The sequence below is a fragment of the Camelus ferus genome, chromosome 21 (assembly GCF_009834535.1).
Source record: "Camelus ferus isolate YT-003-E chromosome 21, BCGSAC_Cfer_1.0, whole genome shotgun sequence".
NCBI lineage: Eukaryota > Metazoa > Chordata > Mammalia > Artiodactyla > Camelidae > Camelus > Camelus ferus.
The window spans coordinates 21,686,114-21,713,671 of NC_045716.1; the positions used below are offsets into that span (position 1 = coordinate 21,686,114).

At 38.6% G+C, this 27,558-nt stretch overlaps 3 protein-coding genes and 1 pseudogene across 13 annotated transcripts in view; 2 read left to right on the top strand and 2 right to left on the bottom strand.

The window, feature by feature from the left end:
* YY1AP1 (YY1 associated protein 1) overlaps nucleotides 1–5,080 on the top strand; it is a 21,562-nt gene extending 16,482 nt beyond the window's left edge. For 4 of the 5 annotated variants that reach the window (XM_032464089.1, XM_032464090.1, XM_032464092.1 and 1 more), the window contains one exon: nucleotides 3,654–5,080. In XM_032464089.1, the coding sequence (XP_032319980.1) occupies nucleotides 3,654–3,664 (11 nt within the window). In that variant the 3' untranslated portion in view covers nucleotides 3,665–5,080. Of the gene's footprint in view, nucleotides 1–1,966; nucleotides 1,978–3,653 lie in introns of those variants that run through there. The other variant, XM_032464091.1, reaches the window with a different exon arrangement.
* Nucleotides 1–26,189, bottom strand: part of DAP3 (death associated protein 3) — a 27,557-nt gene extending 1,368 nt beyond the window's left edge. Inside the window, exons 1-13 of one of the 3 annotated variants that reach the window (XM_032464104.1) lie at nucleotides 25,992–26,042; nucleotides 23,763–23,894; nucleotides 13,917–13,970; nucleotides 9,909–10,031; nucleotides 8,549–8,650; nucleotides 6,399–6,507; nucleotides 6,173–6,265; nucleotides 5,196–5,326; nucleotides 4,448–4,528; nucleotides 4,203–4,361; nucleotides 3,627–3,686; nucleotides 3,056–3,145; nucleotides 275–392 (exon numbers count right to left, since the gene is read on the bottom strand). In XM_032464104.1, the coding sequence (XP_032319995.1) occupies nucleotides 275–392; nucleotides 3,056–3,145; nucleotides 3,627–3,686; nucleotides 4,203–4,361; nucleotides 4,448–4,528; nucleotides 5,196–5,326; nucleotides 6,173–6,265; nucleotides 6,399–6,507; nucleotides 8,549–8,650; nucleotides 9,909–10,031; nucleotides 13,917–13,970; nucleotides 23,763–23,894; nucleotides 25,992–26,027 (1,288 nt within the window). In that variant the 5' untranslated portion in view covers nucleotides 26,028–26,042. Of the gene's footprint in view, nucleotides 1–274; nucleotides 393–3,055; nucleotides 3,146–3,626; nucleotides 3,687–4,202; nucleotides 4,362–4,447; nucleotides 4,529–5,195; nucleotides 5,327–6,172; nucleotides 6,266–6,398; nucleotides 6,508–8,548; nucleotides 8,651–9,908; nucleotides 10,032–13,916; nucleotides 13,971–23,762; nucleotides 23,895–25,991 lie in introns of all 3 variants that reach the window. The other 2 variants (XM_014567990.2, XM_014567989.2) reach the window with 2 other exon arrangements.
* Nucleotides 26,088–27,325, bottom strand: LOC116658711 (annotated as a pseudogene).
* ASH1L (ASH1 like histone lysine methyltransferase) overlaps nucleotides 26,552–27,558 on the top strand; it is a 152,408-nt gene continuing 151,401 nt past the window's right edge. The window contains exon 1 of one of the 5 annotated variants that reach the window (XM_032464077.1): nucleotides 26,552–26,614. The gene's annotated coding sequence lies outside the window, so the exon portion shown is untranslated. Of the gene's footprint in view, nucleotides 26,615–26,784; nucleotides 27,217–27,558 lie in introns of those variants that run through there. The other 4 variants (XM_032464076.1, XM_032464078.1, XM_032464074.1 and 1 more) reach the window with 4 other exon arrangements.

The following is a 27,558-nucleotide window of genomic DNA, read 5'->3' on the forward strand; positions in this document are numbered from 1 at the left end:
GCTTGGTCTGGCCTCCCCTGTTAGCATGAGCATCTTATTCTAGACTAAGATGAGAATTTAGGGAGAAATTTAATGCCTTTCATAAGTTAAACTTTAACCACTCCCCAATCCCACACCTTCTGTACCATCTAATCAACCAGAAGTCAAGATACAGGGAAAAAAGATGAAAAACAAATTACAGGCTGCTGCTGAGGGAAGAAGAAATCAAGGCTCTGATTCAGTGGGATTCTTCTGTGAGCACAAAGCTCTGATAGGGAAAAATTAAGCAACTGACCGTTCTCGTGTTGAAGCCAATTGTTCTCCAAGTAATACTGAATACAACTTTCAAATTCCTTTGGGTTATATTTGGAAACCAGGATGGGAATAAAGGGATCCAGGGCATCAAATCCTTCCTGGAGAAGAAGCATAAAGACACAGTATTCATTAAGTGACAAATCAGCGGAGAGATCAATTTTATTTAAACACGTTGAGGGTAAGGCCTTTGCTTTTGTTCTATTCTACTCTGCACTGTCTGGCTATCCTCCCTGATAGTGGCTGGCTACTGTTCAATGTGGCCACAAATATTGTTTAAAAAAGAGCTAATGCTTGAAGGGGAGATGCCACTTTCTGACTTCATAGTCAACAAGAGTTTTGATAACTCATATACTTAAAAATAGAACAAACAAAACAAATAAGGATGGGGAAAAAGACCCTAAATGGAATATAAACTGAAACAAATGAATCAAACTGTTTCAGACTTCCAACATAACACTGAAGGCAGGAGGGAAACTAACCCAAACTAACTGCTGAGCAGAGTATCTGAACTAAAGACCCTTAGTCTAAAGACAAAAGCTACTCTAAAAGAAAGGATGCCTTCCTACATCGTCAGCTCAAGGTGAGGCCATTGAGGTCTTCCAGGAAGTGCCAAACCTAAGCCAAATTGCCAGGGAGGCAAGGTCTCCCTCCCTCCCAGCACCTTCCTTTATTTCACCCATATGGCACTTTCCACTCTTCTCATCCTTTATTTGGGACTCTGGCCTGCCTTTCCCCTGGGTCCACCATCTTCCGCCCAACAAATCTTATCACCCTCTGGCCTCTTCATCAGGACTTCCTTGTAGGAAGGAAGCTGGGGAGGACGTGTGTGATGATATGATGGTTGATGGTCACAAACTGCTTTACCAGCAGTGGAGTCTCTCAAGACTTGGGGTCATCCTCTGTGGTGGACAGGACAGGAAGACTGTTCTGATCCTCAGTGTCCTGAGATTCAGAGAGGCGGAGACTTGCCTAAAGTCACAATGCTGGCTTAAACCCACAGGTCCAATTCTGGTTCCCAGTATCTTTTCAGCTGTACTTTGCTTCTCTAACAATAAAGTTCTTGTGAACATTTAATGTTAAAAACAAAAACAAAAACAAAAAACCTAAAAGATACTGAGCTCTAAATAAAAAAGTAAGAAAAAATTTTTTTTGAGTTCTAGTTCACAGCTTCTTTTTTAGAGTCAAGGGTTAGCAATTCTGAAACTACTTTTACTGTAATCTAAGATTAAGCTAATAGTAAATATAGTGTGAATAATGAGAGCAGATTTCTTATTGTTGGAGATGAGGGTTACAAATATGGAAAGGGGGGCGGATATAACGAATGTTGTGACGCTAGCCTGAATTGGAAGTATCGAACTCATTTTTTTCAATATAGAGAAACAGATACAGATGTGTGTGGATGTGGATATGTATACACATACGCATATAATATACATATATGTGTGTGTGTGCATATTATGAATAGTACATATATCTACTTACTAACTCTGCTGGAGGGCCTAGAAGTGACACCCACACCCCAGTAGCAATAAGTGTATCTAGCATTCTGGTCTTGGTTTCTAAATAACATTTTCCTCCAAAACAGACCAAAGCTCCTTGAAGAAATGGCTGATTATAGGGCTGGGGTATGGAAAGTACAAGATGAGTCTGGAACATAGTCTTGTGCCAAAAGTAAAGAAGTGCTAAAAATGATGGGGACAGGGGAGGAAGGGGATGGTGGGGGAGAGGAATGATGGGAGATATGTTAAAAGGACAGAGAAGCCAGCAGGGCTCCTACTGGCCAAATCTGGAATAATTTAAACACCAAAATAAATAATGATAGTAAAGGTTTAGAAACCATTAAATAAGAATTCACATGTCCACGCTGAAACAAACAAGTAAATAAATACATAAGGGAGAAAGGAAAGTTCTTACATATAAGAGAAGGCCAATTAATACATTTAGAAGAAATGATGGAGCTAGAAAACATCCATTTTGCAATTATCATGGTAACTGATTTAGGGAAGAATCACCAATGGAAACTAAGACTAGTGAGGGGAAGTTTGAGGCGTAAAAGGATATTCACCTAGTCACAAAGTAGAGCTCCACAAGACACTACAAAAGGAAAAGAGTAGCTACTCAGGAGAAGCTAGGTGGACAGAACCTAGATAACTTAGTTAAAGTGTTCAGAGTTTATGTTGCCAGTAATAAGAGAAATAAGTTTCATGTGCTTCCTGATATTACAGACTGAGAAGATACAGTATAACTTCTAACATCACATGTAATCAGGAAAAACTATCCGACAACCCCATAAATATCCCATAAGATAACCAGCATGTACTCTTTAAAAATAGAGATATAAATATTAAGGTTATAAAACACAAAGACTGAGGAACTGTCCCAGATTAAAGGAGGCTAAAGAGACATGACAATTGAATGCAATGCATTATCCAGAACTTTCTTTTCTTGTAAAGGATATTGGGATAACTGGCAAAATCAGAATAAATTCTACAGATTAGGTTAACAGTATTATATCAATGTTAATTTTCTGATTTTGATCATTGTGCTATGGTTATTTATTAGAATAGCTTTGATTTTAGGAAATATACATTATTTAGAAATAAAGAGGCATCATATTTCAAGTTACTGTCAAATAACTTAGGAAAAAAAAGAGAAGAAAGCAAATACAGTAAAATGAAACTGTGTCCAAAAAATAATAATATGTATATATATCTTTAGATGGAACAACTATCTAAGGGTAAACATTTTCCAATGATTTGACCTTTCCCAGCAACTCCTGGGGCAGGTAAGCTTTTCGGGGCTTAAAAAGAGACCCAGTCTGGCTCAATGTCAACACGATGGCTCCTCCATGCTGAAAAAAAGGAAGAAAAGCCAGATTAGAAAAAGACAGAAAAATGCATTTTAATCATCTGCAGATTTTTTTTTTTGTCTTCAGTGGTACAGCAGTGTGGTTTAGCACAGTTAAATGGCAACTAACATGGTTATTAATTCTAGATTTGGCTCTGACAGTAAATTGCTACAGGATCTTAAATTTATCAAAATCCTTTCCAAAGCTGTTAAGAAGATAGAAAAACACCTTGAACAATTGCAGTAAAGTAAGATTATGCCAATAGTTAAATAAAATGGTTTTGAATAAGTGTACTCCAGTCAAGTGGAAATATAAGAAACCAAATATATAGATTTAAAACTTGGTACAGTTATGGGAATTAAGTAAGATATGAGAACTTTCTATCTAGAAAATTAGAAATTGGTATTAGCAGTGAATCAGTCCCATATCTTTAAAATGAAAATACACTTCTTTCTGAAATGTGCTACTCATCATATGTACTCACCCAATCATTTTTCATCATCTTCCTCAGGTTGTAAATAAGTGCTAGTTCTTCCGGGGCAATCTGCACGTTGGTCAACATGTGAGAGAGAAAGCAAGAGAAGGAGGGGCAGAGGAAGAGAACAGAACATTACTTGCTTTGCCTGGATGCTCCCCTGAGACAACTGAATTGACAACTAAAAAAAGTCCTCAACTACTACACAACCATAGTAGCTGACAGTACCACCTCTGGGCTAAGCTGTGTGGCCTCCAGCCCTCCAGCTGCAGTGCTCCTGAGATTAAAACCCATCACCAAGGGGGAAACACCCACTGCTCCCAAGCCACGCCCTTCCTTGGTGCTTCTGATCTTCTCTGCTTAGAAGAAAGAAAACATAGCTTTTGCCTGTCATGCTCTTTTCTAAATACCATCCCTTGGTATTCAGTGGACAATGGAACGTGGCATCACCTTCTTCTTCCGACACTACATTCACTATATATCTTACTTCAAATATTCCAAGGCAAGAAGACATATGTCCCAGCCTACATACATGATGGTACCAGAAATCAGAGAAACCACAACAGAGAAACTCAGTTTTCCCACCGGACTTTTATCCTCTCTTTTCAGTGTGGTCTTTCCCCAGAGAGCATTGACTCCATCCACTGCCACCAGGAGGTGAAAAATACCCAAAGAACTTTGCCTCTTCAGCTCTTTGAGCACAATCCCAACTGCATCTGTGGCATTCCTCACTCGCATTATGCCCTGTAGGGAAAGAGACAGTGGCTTGCAGACCTCAGGAGGCTGTCTCTGTTACAATGTAGTACACGTTCGGTGTCTTATTTTAATACCTGTTCAACTACTTCTCCCAGAGGACTGCCTTTCTCAGTGCTTTCTCGCTTATTCCAGACATACTTCTCTTGAACTTTTATCTAAAAACAAAAACCAAAAAAGGATACTTAGCCTAAGGATGAAACCATTTCTAGCTAAGAAGGTAGGATGCTAAGGTTGTTAGCAGTCAGTTTTAATCTATTTTTCAAGCCTTGTACGAGACCTCAGCAGGAAAGTGAATCCCTTCGAGCCCATTTCTGCCTGAAGTTCAAAAAAAAAAGGAATTCTGACTAAAAAGTCCAGGATGAAGCAGCCTTGTCATCTGCATTTTTAAGAAGCTTGTAGGTGATGCTCATTTAAATCCAGAGTTGAAAACCCCTGGCTTAGAGATTGTATCCAAGAACCACTAGAGTAGAAGATAATTTTAAGAATACATTTCTGGTTCTGAAAAGGACCTAATCTGGAGCAAACTATGTAGCTGAAAATGTGCTTTAAAGGATTTTACGCTGTAACCTTGGAAAAGTCAGTGAATCAATCTGGACTTCACTATGCTACTCACAAGATGGGAACAGCTTACTGTTGCCTTTTTATTTCATATGGATAAATGAGTTTTAGGGTATGAACTTACTGTTAATAAAATATATGAAAAAAAATGGTATAGTTATCCCAACTACATTATTCGTTCTCCATAGTCTACTGGTACTCTGGACACAAAGGAGATAAAATCTTAAAGATTATCTTGCACCAAACTTCTGGGAATCTAGTCACCTGGCTCAAGAAACGCTCATTTGTAGTTTTGAAATTCTTCAGCCAGACTGAAGCCTCTACAGGTTGATCAAAGCGCTGTTTGTTGTAGGTGGACTGCAGAAGATTGCGACAGTTTTTCACCCAAAGATGAGCTAAAAAAAGGCAAAAGAAAACAAACTAGGCAAGAACTGTGTTCAATTCAAAATACTCTATGCCTTTAAGTTATGGGAGATGACTTTACTTTCCCATATATATTTCTGAAACCCTTCTTCCTTCAGAGGTTTACTTTTTCGTCTGGTCCATCTTAGTTTTACATATACACACACACACACACACACACACACACAATTTATATTTATATATATATTTATATATATATATATTTATGAGGGGTGGTAATTGGGTTTGTTCATTTATTTCTATTTGGAGGAGGTACTCGGGATTGAAACTGGGACCTCATGCATGTCAAGCATGTGCTCTATTACTTGAGCTATATCCTCCCCCCATCTTAGATTAAATATTATCATTACAACCAATACCCAAGGTGTACGAAATGGATTAAAGGTCACCTCAGCTTCCTGGCAGTTTTTAAAGATAGTTTGGAAACGTGGATGCACATAACACTGAACAAAACAAGGAGCGATATATTTGAAGTATGAGAGCTTAAGTTTTTAAGATCCATGCTGACAACCTAGAATGCCGGTAAGCAGCCACATCAGAGGCTCTGTGGGTACTCAAAATTGTTGGCTGATGGCAATAAAGTCTGTGGTGACCTTTACGGTGGGAGTTTATGCTCTCGGGCAGCACCTATCAAAGTGAGGACTGCTGGGCTAAAACTTCATTCTTATTATCAAAAGATTCCAGAACTAGCTCAGACCAATCTGCATCTGGAGCAAAGACCTTTCCCTTAGTCATCAGAACCCTGTCAGAAAACTGAAGCCACAACACTACGACAGTAACAGACTAACCCCGACATAGTGGGGTTAGGAAGTTCTTACCATCAGGAATATGCAGTATCAGCCAGTCCTGTTTTGCACAGAAATGAGTAACATGGCAAAGACTGAGGGTTTTTCCTGTTCCCTGCTCCCCATCTAAAGCACTTGTTAAAGAAAACATTACCAAAAGGAACACTTTGACTGTTAACAAATAAAGCATTTCTTCTTTTCCCACGTTTGAGGGAGGAAAGCATTAACTCAGCTGGCCCAGGCAAGCAGGAAAGGATACAGAGAACGTATCGTACAGCTGGATGAGCAAAATTGGTGTTTTTCAGGTAATGCAGAAGCTCTAGGGCTGGTTTCCTTACCATCAGGCAAGCTTCATTGAATGTCTTCACCTAAAAAAACAGGGAAGGAGAAAGGAGAGGGTGGGGTGTGGAACTTCTAGCCAGCTCCTGGTATATACAGTGAGCCTAATATAAGAACCACATCATCAAAAAAACCACAACATCAAATTGCCTATTTTTCATTTATTCAGTTAGGTGAGGTTGGGTCAGTATTGAACTTGAAAATCTAGCCATATAATTTAGCTAAAATTACACCAAGTAAATAGTCAGCTTTTGATTATTTCTGTAAATGAAGCACAGATATTACATCAGTTAACTGAAATCTACAAATAATCCAGACACCTCATAACATAACTATGTTTACCACTTAGGGTTGATATAAATGTTAAAAGCGTGTAAAATGTTTAACAAAGTACCTGACACATGGTAAGCATCATATTAAGTGTTAATTCTTTAAAATTTATTTAGTTAATTCTTATTACTGTAACCATCTAGACTTTTCTCTAGAACTATAGACACAGTAACTCAGGAGCAGGTGACCAGCTGTCCCACAGCTATGAGGCCATACCTGACACCACCAGCATACAAGACACACCAGAGAACTGACACATAAAATTCATTTGCTTTTTACCACCAGGAATCCTTTGGTGGAAAATTTTGGGAAGCACTGATACATGTGAAAGTGATTTGCAAATAAAGTATTCATAATGTCAACTGATAAGAATAAATATCTAACAAATACTATTCACAAGTATATTAGATAAGGATTAAAACACTTGGTATTTTTTAAAGAAATCTAAACAATTGGATTGCAGAAGGATTTTGACAGGTAAATCCAAACTTAATGGAAAGTGAAACCTTCAAAAACATGATAGATATTAAAACAGAAATGCCATATGAGACAATATGACAGTACTAAAATGCACCAACAATGGTGAGGGGGTTGGTCTTCACATAGGAAATTATGGAAAGAATGTATGAGTAATTCCCTCCAAAGCACTGGTGGTTAGGCCATTCAGAAAACAACTTGAAATAAATTTAGGCCCTCAAAACCAGGAAGCTAGAGATTGTACTGTCTTAGAACAGTTTAGAGTACCAAGGGGGAGGGTACAGCTCAGTGGTAGAGTGCATGCTTAGCATGCACAACGTCCTGGGTTCAATCCCCAGTACCTCCATAAAAAATAAATAAGTAAATAAGCCTAATTACCCTCCCCCACCACTGAAAAAGAAAGAAAGAAAAAAAAAAAAAACAGTTTAGAGTACCATTACAGACTATTTCTTCTGGTTGTGTCCTATTTCCAAATTTTACGAAATTTTTGATGACAAGGCTGTCTATGGTCTAGTGTTAGCTCCCTTACAGGTGTCTCATCTAACTTCTTGAAATAAAGCACACTGAAGAAATGACATCCTCTGGCTCCTAAGCTAAAAATCACCTGCACAGTCTAGTTTCATATTTCAATAAGGAATAATTTCTGAGGCTGAAAATAATTGAGCAGGAATTAATCAAAAGAACCAATTATACCATAAACTATGCTTGTAGTTAATTATGAAATCTTTCAACGGCTATAAAGCAAACCCAAGATTACACTCTTTGAGTTGAAGTTATGACCACAGAACTACATTTTCTGAAAATCCATGAGACTGGAAAAGAACAATGAATGATGCATCTAATCCAAATATTTCTGTTTGACTCAGGAATATATTATGTTTTTGCTTTTCTATACATACAAACTGTTTTCATGATATTTTACTAAGGGAAGTATTAAATTCATTTTTATCAATTATTTGAAGGCTGAAGTTTCTAGATATCAGTTGGGGAACACAAGGAAAAGAGTGGGATATTGTTTATTTACTTAAGATTTTGCCTGGCTCCAAAAAGGATTTAAAGTGGTTACCTGCAGATAAGCATTTACTTAAAATAATTATAGTAACAGCACTATTCACAAGAGATAATCAATAGCTGAATTTATGGTTTTTTTTTTAAAGATTCAAGTTAAATCTTTCATAGTTTTCTACTAATTTAATCCCACCCCTCTGCTATCAACAGCTTGTATTATGAGCTCCCTCCAATTCCCTCCCCTGTTTTGAGCACCTGCATTACAAAGCGAGAAGGCAAGCCATGGGGAAATACAGTCTTCAGATCCTGGAGGGGTATGCTGTAGTGCTGACCCTCATGCTGCTCCCCATGCTTGGCCTATGAGATAAAAATGCAAACAGGTATAATGGATAGAGTGACAAAGATTTTGAAAAAGTAGAAAGGGCCATCTAGACCATACTGAAGAAACACTTCTCTCTCAGAGCTGGGAAAGACATCTTTCATTTCTTATCTTAGACAAAAAAAATGCTCATTGTCCCAAAATTCCACAGTGCATATATAAAGCTGATGTTGGCCTAAATGATGAAGCCAGTTGCTCAGCAACGTAAACCCTAGATGTGGAGGTAGCAGAGGCAATTCTTGCCATCTGGATTCTTCTGTGCTGTGTATAGGGATGCTCCAGTCATGTGACAAGATCATCTGCATGCCGCTGTTTCCATAGAAACCCCAGAGGAACTGGCAGATAAAGGGACTACAATTACAGGGAAAGCAAAAAGGCACTTCAATGACTTCATTCACTTATTCTATTTCATTTTGTGCTTGTGAAAGTAGGTGAAGGCTAAAGACATAAATAAAACACACCCTGCTGAGATGGTGTTTGGGTAACGAGTTATTTTTCCCCCTTCCACACAGACAGCATATATTAAGATGGAGCAACTCAGAGGGTAGGGGTAGGGACAAAAAGGGAGAAAAAAGCTATGGGTTCCCTTCACATTTAAGCACAGATCACATAACTCATTTCATTTATGAGAGGCAACAGTAATACTGGGGAAAAAAATCAACCTCTAGCCCTATGGAACCTGAAGCAGACTGATTTCTTTAGGATTCTCCATACTATGGTTCATTGTCTATGGCTGGCTACCCATTTCTGTAAATAACATTTTACTGGAACACTGCCACACCCATTGGTTTATGGCAGAGCTAAGTAGTTGTGACAAAGACCACTTTGGCTTATATGCCTAAAATATTTACTATCTCGTCCCTGAAGAAAAAGTCTGCCAACTCACCATACAGTAAGATCAATAACAACTACTAAATTTAATTTCTAAGGAATTGACTTACTTAAGTATTTACTATGTACCTACTCTATGCCAAATAAAACCCTTGGCATGGAGTGAGTTCAATAGTAGGGATTAAATCAGAACAGAAGTGGACTGACCTTCTTGAGTTATATTACCACAGTACTAGGGATGGGGAAGACCTGGGTTCAAGAATGCTATCTGAGGTACTCTGTCTGATACATGTAAATCTGCTTAGCTTCTTTGGGTTTCAGTTTTCCTGACATGTAAAATGTCACAGGCAACACAAATGATAAGCCCAGAAAAAAATCCAATCCATATACACATTAGCAACTCACCGGATCATTTTCACTGGTACGGGAAATAGCTCTGGGACTCTCAGCTGGAACCTGGTTATCTAGGTGAGCAGCAAGGCTTTGGGGTGCCTGGGTCCCCATGTGCAAAACACGTCCAGGGTCCAACTATATAAAAGAAACCATTTCAGTGTTTTGAAATTATTAGGTTTTTTATGCTTACTACAACACTGAGATTTTAAGCCGTATCTGTAACAGAAAAATCACTAACATGCATTTTAGTTTTATATAAAATGAATCTTTGTTATTATTTATAATTCTCTAAGTCCACTCATATTATTCATACTCTAAATCTGTTCCAGCCTGCATTGCTATGTCTGTGCTCTGTCCCATACGGAAACAATTCTGTTAGAGAGACTGTTCAGGAGTATAGCTCAGCCATTAACAACCTAACTCAGGAAACTTCACTTAATGCTCTTGCCCAGTGATAAATGGTGGCCAGTACTATACAGTTCCCAGCTGTCAGGTAATCCTTGTCACCTCAGTTATTAGGGGATTAGTGCAGTGTTCCTATTTGATAGGTATAATTACACTCCCCACAGCAATATTCTTGCTGGCCGTTCTCTGGAATAGAGAATCTTTCATTAAGGATACGTAATGAGGGAATGTGTAAAGCATCCAGCTAAGTGAAAATAAATTGCTCTATAGGCAAGTCAGTGAACTGCATATGGAAACTTCTGAACTGGGGAAGGGTTGGGGGAGAGGATGAAATTTCAGGAGACAAATCTGAGAAAATGCTAACCGGAGAACCCCCAGAGTTTAAGGATAACAGAGCTTGTGTGGAAGCGAAAGATGCCAGCTGCAAGAGAAAGGTTAGAGTATGAAGCCAGCAGAATTAGGAGAACAGGGGTGTGAGACACAGCTGTAATAAGGGAATTGCTTGCCAAGTCAACAGGTAATATAAAAGCTGCCTACTTTTATATTCAGTTTCACCAAGCAGCTTCATGAGTACAGAAAATATGTATCATTTTTGTACTACCTCTCATAACACTTATACCCATTTAACAAGATCTTAAACTCCATAACAACTTTTTAACTGGTATCTTTACCTCTAAATCTTTAACTTTATCTTTCAGTCCAAAAGATTTGTCCTCCCAAATAGGTTTAGCCTTCAGCTAATAAGAAAGCTTGGATGGTTCCCTTCTAATGTCAAAAAAAGGTCTCAAAGTTCTTAGCATGATAATCAAGGCTGCTGCTATGAGTCCAACCTATCTTTCTAGTCCCATTCCTTTATAAACTCTATATTTCAGCCAAACCACCATGCTGACACGTTATTCACTTTCATGTCTTTATACTTCTCATTCTACACCAACTTCCCTCTCTCCCTATTTCAATCTTACCCATCTTTTAAGGCTCATCTCAAGTGTCATATCCTCTGTGAAGATTTGCCAGACATCTCCAGGCAAAAGTAATTATCTTTCTTTCTCTGTCGATAGCATTTTCTTTGTATTGCATGCCATTTTTACTCTGCCTTGAATTACATTTATGGCCTTTGTTAATTGAGTACCCATAAGATGCTAGGCAATATAGCATTATATATGCATTATTTTTGAGCCAAGAATCCTAGAAGACAGGTAGAATATTATGCCTGTTTTAGGATGGGGGATACCAAGGTTCAGGGAAGTTAAATAATTTTGCCTAAGGTCAGAGTTGGTACGCAATGAAACCAGAATTCAAATCTAAGTTGTCAGATTCCAAAATCTATCCTTTTAATTATATCATGTTATCTTATACACAAGTTTGAATCCCATCCTAGGCCACACACACTTGGAGGAGAAGGGATCAAGTTTTATAAATCTCCTTCTCTGAGTACCTAACACACCACAAATACTTCATACTTGTGCCCTGAAATAAAACATCTTTCTTAAGAGACACGTGATGGGGGAGTATGTAAGGCATCGAGCTAAGTGAGAGTGAACTGTACTACATGCAATTCAGTGAGCTGCACATAAAAACTTCTGAACCAGAATCTGCATACTTAATACAAAGTAATCAGGTAAAGTAATACAGTTGCTCCAACTCTGAGAATGCAGAGATGGCAATGCTTATCAAATATCCAAATATTCTTTATTTCCCAGCCTCTTTACAGAGATTGGAGTCACATGATTCGTTCTGGCTAATGAACTACAAACGGAAATAATGTGGGTCAATTCTAGTTAGAACCAGTTAAAAGTGGATATATATTCTCTTTCTTCCCCCTGATGCGGCAATCTTAGAATCTACATGCTAAGATGGCAACCCAAGATGATAAACCTTCTTGTGTCTACCTCCTCCCACATTTGCCTGTAAACCATTCTGAAAATATAGCAACAAGAACAAAATAAAATATATATACACAACACAAACAGTATCACCTGCTGAGTTAAGCCAATGAGAATTTAAGGCGTGTTACTCAGCATAGCAATCTGAACAATACATCCTACTACTGATACAAGTTTCTCAATTCTACTGCCAGAGAAAGCATCGTCTCTAAAAAAAGTAGCAGTCAAGTGGAAAATTAAAGATATTCAAGGGCCACAAGGTGGTGCTATTTCTACAAGAAACCTATGACTTTCTAGTTAAATGTTTTTTGCAGCAAATCAGAAGCTAGCAAAATGGATTCCTTACTTCTTAGTGTTATATATTGCATCAGCTAGTCTCTTGTTTCTAGGGAAAACAACCATATGTACAACTGCCTCTGCACGGTTACAGAATGAAAATCATGCAGTTCCTGAAAGAACAGCATTCATGAGCCAATCAAAGTTACTACAAACCAATCTACAAACAGCACAAAATTCTTCTCACTGACATTTCCCTGCAGTTTGGACTCAGTTCTTTCTTGTCTGCTACTAAGGAAGAGGAAATTGTTGCCTTTTACTGTAATTAGTTGGGGCCAGAATCCATCCCTTTGTTGATCTTTACTTTTCATTTTATGTTATAATGATGGGTTATTTTATGTACGTAGGTTTATCGTGAATCCCTGGAAAAAAGATGAATCCTATAGGAGGAAGGGCTCCTTTTCTAGGAAATCTAATCTGTAATTAAATGATCAGATCGATGTGAATAAAAGTCCTTCTGGCTCATTTCTTATCCTTCAGGACTTAACTCTGGGAGGATTCCCTCTGGACCCTACTAATCCAGGACAGGTGCTTCTCCTGGGTGCTGTAACAGCATCATACTATGACAATCATTTATTCATGATTCCACTACTGGACTTTGAGGTCCTAAGAACATGGACCATAAAATGCAACACAGCACAGTGGTTAAGGCCACAAACTCTGCAGTCAAACAGACCTGGCATCTAGTCTAGGCTCGACAACATCACAGCGTGCTACCTTAGGTTAGTTACTTAGCTTTTCTAATCCTCAATTTCTGCATCTGTGAAATGAAGATACTGTCTACTTCAAGGGTTGGTCATGAAGATTAAGAGAAATAAAGCACTCAGCACAGTGCCTGGAACATAATGAATGCCCAACAAATAGTAATCACTATTCATGAAATGAGTTATCTTAGAATCCTGAGTTCCTGCCACACGGAAAGCACCAAAAAACTATTTGCTAAACAAATGAGAAAATAAAGGAAAGTGACAGAATGGTCTTTCTTACTTATGATTTTGTTATTTTAATCAACTATCAGATATTAGCAACTTATTTTCCTTTTAAGTATTTCATTAAGGGATGATAATCATTAACCCAACTAGAGAATAATAAAAGTTAATAAAGATAATTGCAATTAAGCTTATTTATATATTTTTTAAAATGTTAATTCTCCTGAGACAGGGTAAATCCTCAAGCACAACTAATCTACTAAGACCTGTTATGTGACCTGTTAGGGCACTTGGAAGTGAAGTGTATGGGCAGAGGAATGGAATTGTGACTGTTCTTTTGAGCGTAAACTTGTAAATTAAAGCACTAGTCAGCTGAAGTTCTCCAGAGCATTTTATTCTGGGTACAATGAATCCAAAAAAGAAATCCACAGAGTTTGCACAAAGCATTCAAGTTGTTTAGGACTTACCTTATGAACCCTGGAGATAAGCTTTGTCATTCCTTTCAGCATTATCCCTGCACTCTTAAAAAAAAAAAAATGAAAAGGTGAGCCACAGCTGGGAAAAGATATTTGCATAATGGATCAGTATCTAGGAAAAATAAAGAATGCCTATAAATTGATTTTTTAAAAAATGAGCAGAAGACACAAACAGACATTTCACAAAAAAGGAAATACAAATGGCTGGTAAACCCATGAAAAGATTTTCATCCTTATTACAAATAAGGGAAATGTAAACTAAAACCACCACACTGAGATACCACTGACAACCATCACACTGGGAAAAATGAAAAAGACAATAGCAAATGTTCAAGAGGCTATGAAGCACTGGGAACCTTCATACACTGTCAGTGGAACTATAAATACAAGTATCTTGGAAAATAAATATGACATTAGCATTAAATTATGACATTAAAGTTGAAAATGTACATGTCTATGACCCAGGTATTCTGCTCCTTGGTATTTATTCTAGAAAAACACTTATACATGTACACTGGGAAATATGTGTCACAATATTCACAGTAGTAAAGTATGAATTATCAGAAACTGTGAAAAGCCCAAATGTCCATTAGGAGAAGAGTGGATAAACAGAGATATGGTCATACAATGGAACACCATCCAGAAGGAAAAAGAATAAACTGCAGTTACATGTATGACAGATGAAACTCAAAAACTAACTGAGTGAAAACTATAATGTACAGCATGATATAATTTATATAAAACTCAAACACATAAGTACTAATTTCATTATTTGGGGCATATACATGTATGTAGTAAAACTGAAAAAGAAAGGCAAGAGCAGCATTTAGAATAATGCTCACCCTTAGGGAAGAGGTAAAGGGATAAGACTGCAGCAGGGCACACAAAGAAATTGGTAATGATCTATTTCAAATGCTTGATAATGGGTATATGAATATTTGTTTTATTATTTTTAAACAATGTATGTTATATTTATTCATTTACATGGTGGAACTGTTTAATTAAAAAAAAACCCTAATCAAGTGGGAGCTAAAAAACATTTAAAGTACTTAAATGCAACTCTCAGTATTCAGTAGTGATAGCATAACCAAATCAGATCTCCAGGTAATTACTTCATTTTTGGCTAATAATTTTCACCTTTCTTGTATTCAAAACCTTTAAAGCAGCAGCGACAACAGTGTTGCAGTAGTTCATTTAACAGTAACAGCTACAACAAAAGAGTTGCGCTCATTTATTCAACAGTTACTGAGCACCTATTGTGTGCCAGGGCCTGTGAATAAGATGGTGAACAAAGATGTTACAGTCCCTAAACCAACAGAACTTACAGTACTGTTAAGAGATGACACAAACTCCTTTGAATTCCATCTCCTTTTAGTTTTCAAGTTTACTTTTTAATAAAGATGCCAACACATTCCTTAATTCAGTCATTCAAGAAGTGTGTGATGTGCTTCCCACATGCCCACGTGACACAGAGTATACAGTGGTGAACAAGACCAGCATGGTCTCTACTGGCCTGCCTCCCATTTACATGTGGGATTCCAGGGCTCCTTTGCTGTGTTTCTAAGTCTAGAGCAGCAGTTCCAAAATGACTTCGAGAATATTAACTAGTCATAAAATGCACCAATGCTCTCTGGCCAAAGAAATTTGAGAATGCTATATAGCTATATATTTCTTGAATAATTACAATATGTACATATTAGCTTATTTAAAGGCTTTGGGAAAAACTATAGTAAAAAGACTTCATTTTAATCCAAATTTATTTGGCCTTGGAACCCTTGGAACTTCTCTGTTGCAAAATACTATTGACAATATTCTCCTGGATGCTAGTGGAGGGCTGCTGCTGTGGAGTAAGGCAGTGGCTGTGAGCATGTGCCCAGGCCTGAAGATGAAGCTCCGCTAGGCCCCAGGCAGAGGTGAGGTCCCCTCTGTCCCCTGTTCTTTATCTGTCTTACATTGCCTCCACTGCTGTCTAACACCATTCAACGCCCACCACCACCAGCTGCTGCCTAATCCAACTGTGCAGAAAACAGCTAAAAGAGCAGGCCTAAGACTGCTATCCTTAGAAAGGCCTGGTTGCAAGGTTGCCCCTTAACCAGTGTCTGGGAACTTGGATTTCAGGAGAGTTCCCATCATTCCCAGAATTGGTAAGAGTGGGCCACTGTGCCTAAGCTACTTATATAAACAACATGGTTTACATTAAACATCTACTTTCCTTTTGGGAGTCTGAAATTTTAGCACATGTTAGACAGATAATGACTACATAACCAGCCCCAATAAAAACCCCAGGCACTGAGACTCTATTAAGCATCCCTGGGTGGCAACATTTTATGTGTTGTCACAACTTTTTGTGGAAGGAATTAACTGTGTCCTGTGTGATTCTACTGGGAAAGGACTCTTGGAAGCTTACACCTGGTTTCCTCCAGATTTTGCCCAATGTGTCTTTTCTCTTTGCTGATTTTGCTCTGTATACTTCTGCTGTAATAAATCATAGCCATAAGTATAATGTGCTGACTTCTGAGTGCTCCTAGGGAACCAAAGGGGTGGTCTTGGTAAATACCAACACAACCACCCAGTGGCCACCACCACCCAGCATTGATCTCCACTTGGTACTCAATATCACCTGATACCTACCATCACCTGGCACCCAACACCACCATCTCTGACCAGCTCCATTTTCTTAACATCAGTTCTTCTCAGTCTTCTCCTATTTCAACTATCTCAACTCCCTGCCTCCTCCAATACTGTCCTTTCCCATTTGTGACCAGCTACAACTCTTATTTTTTAAGGAAATTTTGAAGTTGATTTCAAAATTCATATGAAAATGTGATGGACTCAGAATAGCCCATATAACCTTAAAAAAAAGAACAAAGTTGGAGGGCTTATATTCCTGATTTCAAAACTGACTACAAAGCTATAGTAATCAAGACAATGTGGTATTAGCATATGCCTATAGATCAAATATGTCTGATTCATATATCTACAGATCAATGGAACCAAGTTGAGAATTCAGTAATAAACTCTTACATCACAGTCAGCTGATTTTTAACGTGGGTGCCAAGATAGTTCAATGGGGGAAAGAAGAGTCTTTTCAACAAATGGTGCTGGGACAAGAAGATATACACATGTATAAGAATGAACTGGACCCCTACCTCACATCAAATATAAAAATTAACTCAAAATAGATCACAGACCTAAATGATAGTACTAAAACTATAAAACTCTTAGAAGAAAATACAGGAGTAAATCTCTGAGACCTTGGATTAGGCAATGGTTTCTTAATGACGCCAAAAGCTCAATTGACAAACATAAAAATAGATACTGGGACTTCATCAAAATTAAAAACTTCTGCTTCAAAGGATACTACCAAGGAAGTAAAAGTTAACCCATAGAATGGGAGAAAATATTTGCAAATTATATATCTGATAAAGGATTTGTATCCATAATACATAAAGAACTCTTTACAACTTAATAAAAAGACAAGGTAACTCAAAAATGGGCAACAAATTTTAACAGACGTTTCTCCAAAGAAGATATACAGTGGCCAATAAGCACGTGAAAAGATGCTCAACACCATTAGTCATTAGGAAAATGCAATGTGATACCACTTCACACTCACAAGGATAGCTAAAATAAAAAAGAACAGACAATAACAAGTGTTGGGGGAGGATGTAGAAAAACTGAATTCCTCATACATTGCTGCTGGGATTGTAAAATGGTGCATTCACTTTGGAAATGTTTAGCATTTCCTCAAAAGTTTAAACATGGGAGTTACCAAATGACCCAGCAATTCTACTCCTAGTTATATACCCAAGAGAAATGAAAATATGTACACACAAAAATTTGTGCACAAATGCTCACAGCAGCATTATTTACAATAGCCAAAATGCAGAAATAATCCTAATGTCCATCAACTGATGAATGAATTTTTAAAAATGGTATAGCCATTCAATGGAATATTAATCAGTAATAAAAAGAAATGAAGTTCTAATACATGGTACAACATGGATGAATCTTTAAACACAAAGAAAGAAGTCTATCACAAAGGACCACATGTAATGTAATTCTAATTATATGAAATCTCAATAATAGGCAAATCTGTTGAGACAGAAAATTAGATTAGTGGCTGTCAGAGGCTGAGAGAGGGGAGAATGAAGACTGATTACTGATAGGTTCTTTTAGGGGTGATGAAAATGTTCTAAAATTAGATAGTGGTAATGGTTACACATCTCTGTGAGCATGCTAAAAACTCACTGAATTGTATACTTTAAAGATATTGAGTTTTATGGTATGTGACTCTCAATAAAGCAGCTAGTAAAAAATGTTGCTTTTTAGCCATATTAAAATAACAGCAATAGCAGAAGCTAACACGCACTAACTACTATATGCCAATGTACGAATGTACATTATATGCTTTATGTTATTTTATCATCACAGCATCCTTTGAAGCATTTTATCAGCTGGTGCTACATAATAAACCACCCCAAAACTCAGTGGCTTAAAACAATAACCATTATTGCTCACATGTCTATAGGTATAGGCTGGCTAGCTCTTTTGCTCTGCGCCATATCTCGCTATCTCTGAAGGGCATCCTCATGGATCTGAGGTTGGCCTCAGCTGGGATGACTGATTCTGCTCTACATTGTCTCTCATCCTCTTCAAAGTGTGGCTTGGACTTGTCACAGCAGTAGTGAAGGCCCAAGGGAGCTAAAAATGATCTCTTCAGACCTGGCTCAGAACCAGCACAGTCTGTCACATTCTATTTCAGACCATATAAGCCAACCCAGATTCAAAAGGTGGGAAGAAGCAGATTTTACCTCTTTATGGGAGGATCTGCAAAATCAATTTTTCTGACATTTGGAAACCACTGTACTGTTAAAAAAATGGACAAGCTTGGAGCTAAATGTAATTATTGGACTTCAGAGCCAACATTTCTCATCACTATACCATATTTCTTCCAAGGTGGTTTCAACACTCTATTTGTGTAGCTATTCGTTGATTTTAATCTTGGCTAAGAATAAGTGAATTATTAAAATTCATTTTTATTAATTTGAACCTTATTTTAGTTTAGTCTTCTTTATTAATAAGTTTTTGAAGGTTCACAATTTTTAACATTTTGTTATAAAGTTAACCAATGAGAACTAAAAGTTGTTTTGATAAAATTCTAAATCAGAAATTATGGGATAGAGTTATAGTTTCATATCAATTTCAGCATCAAGGGAAATTCAGCTTATATTTTGTATGCCCAGTATAACAAACCTTGAATCACACAGATAAGTGTTGCAAATGGTAACCATTTGTAATAGTTTCTTAGCTTTTATTAAAAAAAAAATTTAGACTAAAAGAACTGCAAAGATAGTACAAAGGGCTTTCTTACACCCTTCATCCAGCTTCCCCTAATGTTAACATCTTACACAACCAAGTACAATTATCAAAATTAAGAAAGTAACCTTGTTACAATACTATTAACTAAACCACAGACTTTATTTGGATGCCTCCAACTTTTGTGATAATGTCCTCTTTCTGTTTCAGGATCCAATGCAGGATCCCACTTATGGAGAGCTGAATGTTTTTCTGAATTAATCACCAACAAGTTACCTACCCTTTAAAAATTGTGTGAAAATTAAAAATCTGAAAACTATATCCTCAGTGATCTCATTCAAGTAACAATTTAACAGGATATAGTTACTTGACTTCTCCAGCATAGCCCAGATCAGTGGTTCTCAATGTTGGCTACACATTACAATCACCTGGACATAACTAAAACTTCTGATGCCCAGACTGTATCTCAGACCAATTAAATCACAATCTCTGTTAGTGAGACTCAGACATAGGTATATGTTAAAATTCCCCCGCTGATTGCAGTGTGCAGCTAAAAGTGAGAAAGACTGCACAGATGTCAATGGTTAAGGGAATTTCAACCCACTTAGGTAACATGTAGTCTTTGGGTATAGTTATTCAACCAATTAAACATTTAGTATGTACTTCTCCAAAAAGTCATGATGAGACTGTCAAATGTCTTACTTGAATGAAGATATGATACATAATGGCATTATTTTGATTTACCATTCTAGAAATTCTGACAAAAAAGGATATTAGTCTGCCATGACTTTTTCTCTATTGAAATTAGACTAATTTCTTTTTTTTTTTTTTTTGAAATTAGACTAATTTCTTGATGATCAGTAATTCTTTTTCTAAAACAGAGCTTTTCAGCTGGGGCAATTTTGCCCCCAGGGGACATCTGGCAATGTCTGGTAGCTTTTTTGGTGGTCACAACTTAGGGGAGTGGTGCTACTGGCTATCTAGTGAATAGAGGCCGGGGATTCTGCTAAACATTCTGCAGTGCACAGGAGAGCTCCCACAACAAAGAACTACCCAGCCCCAAATTTCAATAATGCCAGGGTTAAGAAAGATTATTCTGAATCTTGAGTCCTATAGGAAAAATTTAGCTCATGAAGACCAATGTCACTGTTTTCACAATTTCAGTCAGAAAAAAACAGAATTTGTGATGCTGCCTTTTAAAAATAATCCTCATAATAACTATTTCCCCAAATTTGGATTTCTAGAACAGCATTAGGGATACAGAAGTAAAGGAGTTTCTCTGAAGCGGACTGAAAATGACAAACTTCAACAGTATACATGTCTCCAAGCTCTCAGTGTTCCAACACTAGGTGTTTTTGCTAGAAACAATACACATTTAGTCTCCAAACGACACAGGAGCAAGTGATGGTGCAATTTACAACCTTCTAATGGGGAAAGCAAAGAAAGAAGGGAATGGAAGGGACTATGACTGCTTCCTAGGCTAGAGAATATTCTGGATAATTCTCAACAAACCTAGAAAATTCCTCAACAAATCGACTCTAGACTGGTGAAACATCTGAGAGGTGGGTCTCTAAAGGCTTCACAAAAGGCATGTTAAGTGTACATACCCTGGCTTAACACCCTAGAATTTTAGGGCTGAGTGACATACCTATATTGATCTCAAGCCAATTATACATTTAGATTACGGTTCTGAAGTAGGGACCCATAAAGATAATGACTTAAAGAAAAAAGATATACACAAAACAATCTTATCTATTATGGTGTTAATGTTGCAGGTACTTTTTTGATTTTTATTTCATTAATGTTATTAACAACAATTAGCAATATTAATATTGTTTATGTAATAAAACTGTCCAAACTTCAGTAAGGTGTCCATATTAAAAAAGCAGTTTTTATGAGACCCAAGGAAAACCATTTTTATAGTGATTAAATACACAGAGGTCCCTATGTATATAGAATTATTCAACTGCAACACTGTTTCTAATATTTAAAAAATGGAAAGAACCTAAATATCTGTCCACAGTGGATAAACAGCATATCCATACAATGGAACACCACGCAGCTGTTTGAAAAAACAAAACAATCCCAGAAGCTCTCTCCATATTAATGAGGAAAAACCTCCAATATATACTAAGTAAAAAACAAAACAAAAATGAAGTGCAGAACAACGTATATGGCAAGCTGTCATTTGTGTAAAAAAGGGGAAATCTATCCAATTTGTTTGTAAAAAGGTAACTATTTTGAAGGATATACAAAAATTGATAATAGTTTGCCTTCAGGGAGAGAAAATGGGTTCTTGTGGGGGCAGGGAAAGAGGGAGAGTGGTATCTTGTACTTTTTGAATTCTTTTTTAAGTTAAAATTTTTTTTTAAAAAATTTTAACACAAATTTTAAAAGTTACTTTCCATTTACAGTTATTACAAAATATTGGCTATATTCCTTGTGTTGTACAATACATCCTTGAGCCTATCTTATACCCAATAGTGTGGATCTCTCACTCCTCTACCCCTTTATTGCCCCGCCCTCTCCCACTGGTAACCACTAGCTTTTATCTATACCTACAAGGCTTCTTGTTTTTTGTTATATTTACTAGTTTGTTGTATTTTTTAGATTCCACATATAAGTAATATCATACAATATTTGTCCTTCTCTGTCTGACTTCTTTCATTTAGCATAATGCCCTCCAAGTCCATCAATGTTGCTGTGCATGGCGAAATTTTGTTATTTTTTATGGCTGGGTAGTATTCCACTATATATAGATATTACACACACACACACACACACACACACACACACACACACACACTCATATATAAAACTTGTTTATCCATTCATCTGTTGATGGACACTTAGGTTGTTTCCACGTGTTGGCAATTGTAAATAATGCTGCTATGAAAATTGGGGTGCATGCATCTTTTTGAATTAATGTTTTTTTGGGGGGGGCTATACACCCAGGAATGGAATTGCTGGGTCATATAGTAATTCTATTTTTAGCTTTTTGAGAATGTACTTTTTGAATTCTGAACCATGTTCCTACCCAGGTAAAGAGTAAATTTTTAAAAAATAAATCAACAACCCCCTAATGAATCCTTTAAATCTACCCTCGGAAATGTCTGATAAACTCTTTGGTTTCTCAGATGAGTATCTTTCATATAACACTCTCTGCAGGAAAAAACTACATTGTTTTAAGCTAGTAAAAATGTCTTTTCTCTCTCTCTCTCTCTCAAGTTTCCTATCTGTAAAACAAGGATAAGAACTAGAGTAGTGTTTTCCAGACATCTTTTCTTCCTCTGGTAATATAATTTTTACCAAGCTAAGAGCAATTTAAAGTACTAAACATATAAAAGATATACAAGGGCTTTGCTAGGAAAAGCAGGAATAAGGAGTATCTGCTTTGATGTTCCCTTTCTTTCAGCTACTAAAGCACATCAGTAAAAATCCAGGGCTCAAAAAAACTCAAGCAACCATAATAGCAATAAGCTAACATTTACGAAACACTGTCTGTAGGTCAGGCACTGTTCTAAGAGCTTTATGTGAATTAACTTGTATCTTCAAAACAATTCTATGATGTTAGTATTATTATATCCAATTTATAAACAAAAATACAGAGTGGCAAGTATGGCAGAATAGTTAACAGCATGGACTCAAGAATCTAACTGCTAGGATTTGAAACAGGGATCTTTTACTTAATAAGCAAGTTACTTAAACTTTTGTGTCTATTTCCTCATGTCTAAAATGGAAGTATCTAAATATAGGATTGTTAAAAGGATTAAATGACTTATAAATACCAGTTATTACTACTACAAAGTTTCTACACAAGTTTACACTGCTACCAAAGAGAAGAGCTAAGCTTTGAACCCAGGCAGGCTGACATACATATTTCTACTTTGCTAAAAGGCTGAAGCATGAGTTTAAAGTTGTGGTACCCCAACAAAAATTTCAGAGTTCTCCCTTGTTAAATAGACAATTAACAGAAAACAGACTATTACATTTACACAGCATTTACCATAACTTGTCAAATGTAAAGTCTACCCTGATGGTGTTCCAGTACGTTTTATCTTTAAAAACTTGAAACTTTATTTTAAAAATGTACACTGAAGAGCTTTTCCTGCTAATCTGCATTGCATTTAGACAACATTCCAGCAAGGAAGCACCATGAAATAAATGTTTAATTACTTCTATTCTAGCAGGGAAGTTTGAGGGCAGTTTAGCTAAGACTGCTGCTATACAGCAATATCACAGAACTTAGCTGTGTATTTACAGCTTGAGGACTGATGCCAGGAGAAGCAGAGCAGTAGGGAAACACTGGATATCTAGGCAGCTTTGCTGAGTACCTATCACTGTATTTAACGAAGTTTCACTTACATCATACTCTCATTTAAGTTAAAGCACCAAACCACCAACCAGAGTGCTTCAGAGGCTAGTCATCATTTGGCTCCCCTTTCTGTGTAATTTTCCTACTGCTGCTGTAATGAATTACCACAAACTTGGTGTCATAAAACAACACAAATTTATCACCTTAGAGTTCTGTGGTTTAGAAGTCCAAAAATCAAAGTGTCTGTAGGGTTGTATTTTTTCTGGAGGCTCTAGAAGAGAATCTGTTTTCCTGACTTCTCCAATTTTTACAGGTTGCCCTTTCATCTTCAAAACCTGCAACAAGCGGTCAAGCCTGTGTCATACTGCATTGCTCTGACACTGACTCTTGGGTCTCCCTCTTCCATTTTTAAAAAACTCTTGTAATTACAATGGGCCTATCAGATAACCCAGGATAAACTCCCTATTTTAAGGTTAGCTGATTAGTGACCTTAATTCTCTCTTGCCATGTAATATAATGTATTCACAGGTTCCAGGGATTAGGACATGGACATCTTTTGGGAGAACTATTACTCTGTTTTCCATACTTTCCTTGGTTCAAAGAATTCAGGGTTCATTCATTCAGTAAGGTTATTTTATTCAGCACTTAATGTATTTTAGTCTCTCGTAGGCACTGGGACACACACTAAAGAGCAGAATACTATCTTTCATGTCTATATTTAGCTGACAATTCAGTTATTGAAAGCTAAAGGCAGAAACCATAAGTAACCTTATTTATATACCAGCGCAGTGGAATTGCATTAAAAGTATTCTTCTTTGTAGCATATGCAATTATGTTGCTGATGAGAAATTTTACTATGAAGGCAATGTGGTATAGTGAAAATAGTTAAGTTTTTAAGAGACAATCTAAAACCAAAATCTAAAGTTACTGGACCTCTTTGAGCCTCAGGCTTCTCACCTGTAAAATGGGGATAAGATGACCTATTTCAGTGTTTTTCATTAAAGGATTAAACAGGAACACAAGTTCCACTGACATGGTATTCCACAAATGTTAATTCTCTTTCCCTTCTCATATTTTAATTATCTATATTCATTTCAACATTCCCATGACTTACTTTGCACTAGACTACAAAAGAACATAAAAGAAATGTTAGATGAATATACGTATGTAGGTGCATGATTGGGACATTGTGCTGTACACCAGAAATTGACACATTGTAACTGAGTGTACTTCAATTAAACAAATAAATAAATAAATAAAATAAGTTTAAATTAAAAAAAATAAAAGAAATGTTAGACTTAGTCCCTGCCTTCAAAAACAAAAATAAAAACAAAAACAAAACGTTCTTGGTAGGATAACACACTTGTATACACGACAATTAAACAAAGGCTCCTAAATGGCTCCACGAAAGAGGACTTAAGATACGGCTCGGAAAAACAAATATATAGTAAGGTAATTAAGGCAAATTTTCTTTTTCCTCTAAAAAAAAGAAAGAAAAAAAAAAAAAAAACCAAACCCAAAACCTGATCAATGTATTGAAACATGGTAAGGGGGAAATTTAGGAGTGTCTGCTTGAACTTTAGAGCCTGAATAGGCCTTTGAGATTAATCTAGCACAGTGATTTTTCAAACCATTCCCAGGTCCCTCAAAGCCCACAGATATGAAGGAAAGGGAAACCCAAGTGGATCCCTCCCCTAATTTATTCTGCTTTACCTTTTGGGTGAAACGAAAGATTTAGAATAGAAAGCTTTGGGATTATCTATGGACTTTTAATAGTTCATAGTTCTCTTGAATTCAGTTAACACGAAAAAGTAAATGTTCATACAGAACTTTGAGAAACAAGTTATCAGTAGCCACAGAAATCTAACGGACCTAATCTTGCATTGTTTTATTAACGATTTGGAAGAACAGGAAACAAACTACCAATTACACCCACAAACTTTATCGACATCGTGAGCACTGTGAACGGTAACACTCTGCACTTTCCTTGTGCCTAGGAGCTACTTTTACTTTACATGTATTTTATCACACACCAATCCTGAAGGTAGATTTGGAGTTAACTATTTTTATGTCCAATTTTTCGTTTCCTGTTGATAAGGAGCCAAGAAAAATAACTTTCTTAATGGCACACATGATATGAGAGACCGAGTCTTGACCTGAACTCGAAATAAATGGTTTCTTTATCCTCTAACATCAGGCTGCCTAATGAGGTCAAAAATATATCATTCATCCATAGGGATTGCGTAAAAGCGCACAAAAACATCGCGTATAAGGAGTGGTGTGAAATCCGAGAAATCTAAGCTTAAAAAGGAAAATAAGAAAGACAAAGCCGACCACCGCGCCGGTTCTTCCTTGGGTCTCAGGTCTCCAACACAGAGCCCGGAAGGAAGCCCCCTAGGAGGGTCGCCGGTTCTACTGGCCTCACTCCCTACCTCATGTAGGTTCCGAATCCTGCTCCTTTCCCTCATGGACACAACCCCCGTGCCGGTCCATTCCCTCACCGAGAGTCGCGGACGAGCTCTCCTGACGCGGTGAACCGCAGACACAGTCAAGGACCGGCTCCACGGCGCTCGTCCCGCAACAGAGAAGCAAGCTCCGGTCGAATGGCAGGAAGCTGCTCAACGCGCAGCCGCCGCGGTCTCCAACCTCCCGCTAGCAGAGGGGAGCTAGGCCGCCCCAGACCTGCTCACCGCGGCCGGGACGAGGTTGGGGAAAGTGAGCCGTGGCGCCACAGAGCCGCGGCCAGGGAGGTAAGCAGTTATATGTGTCTATCCGCCACTGGAGTAACTCCAGTCCTAATAGCAAGCCCTGCCCGCTTCGCATGTCATTTTCTCCCCCACTACTGCAGCGGACGGGAATGGAACAGTCCCGCGGGGGGGATTGTGGGAGGCGCACGCGCGAGGGGTGGAGGGTATGTGGGGGGGGCCGGAGGAGGAGGAGGAGGAGGCGGCGGCGGCCGTGGCGGCGGTTGGTGGCAGTGGGGGCGGGGAAGGGGGGAGGAGAGGAGAGGTGGTGGAGGAGGAGGAGGAGTAGGCTTGGGCTCGCGTTGCTGAAGGTACGCGTGAGGGCCCGCGCCAGAGCTGGCTTGACAGGGGCCGAGGGGAAGTGGGGGACTGTGCGAGGAGGCGCCCCAGAGCGAGTGCGTACTGGCTGGCGGGCGCGCAAGGCGGCCGAAGGCGGTGGTTGGTGGGAGCAGCGAGCGACGAGCCCAGATACACTCTGGCGCGTGCGGGCGGGCGTGCGCTGTTTGCCGCCCGAGTCGGGTGAGGGGGGAGGACAGAGGTGGAAAACGCGAGGAGGGAGGAGTGGGAGGTGGGGGGGCACGAGGCGCCCTTCGCTCCCTCCCTCCCAAGGAGCTGCCGCCGCCGCCGCTCTGCCGCCGCCGCTCCCGCCGCCATTTTGGGTTCGCTTTGCGGAGGGGGAGACGATCCCCGTCTCGGTTGCGGGACCCGCCTCCCCTCAGTTTCCCCCGCTTAGCCCCACGCCTTTCCCTTCTCCTCTCTCGCATTTCCGCCAGTCCGCTCACCCGCTGGCCGCCTCCTGACAAGCGGGAGGGATCCGCTGTGGACCAAGGGAAGCGGAGGAGCCTGGTGGCGGCCGCCCCCTCTTCCCCACTTCCCTGCACTCTCATCTTTCTCGGCCTCGGCCTCTGACACGGTGAGTAGAACCGCCTAGGGAGGCCTTTGGGCCTAAGTACTCTCTCAGCGACTCAATCCTTGGTTTCCTGGGAGCTACTGTCATCTCCCGGACCTGGACCTCCGGGAGAGCTGTGGTAAGGATGGGGGAGGGGAGAGTAGGGAAGGGGATCCTGAGCTTACCGGGAAGTCCCTCCTGGCTGGGGTAAAGGGGTGTCCCTGACAGGCGGGCTCCTGGCTTGGGGGAGGGGGCGGGAAAGTAAGCGAGTGGAGGCGGAGTCGGCTATGCCCCTGACAGGTTAGTTTGTGTGTTGTGGAGGCACCATTGGAGCATCCTACCCCCGTAGTCCAGTTGCTCTGTTCA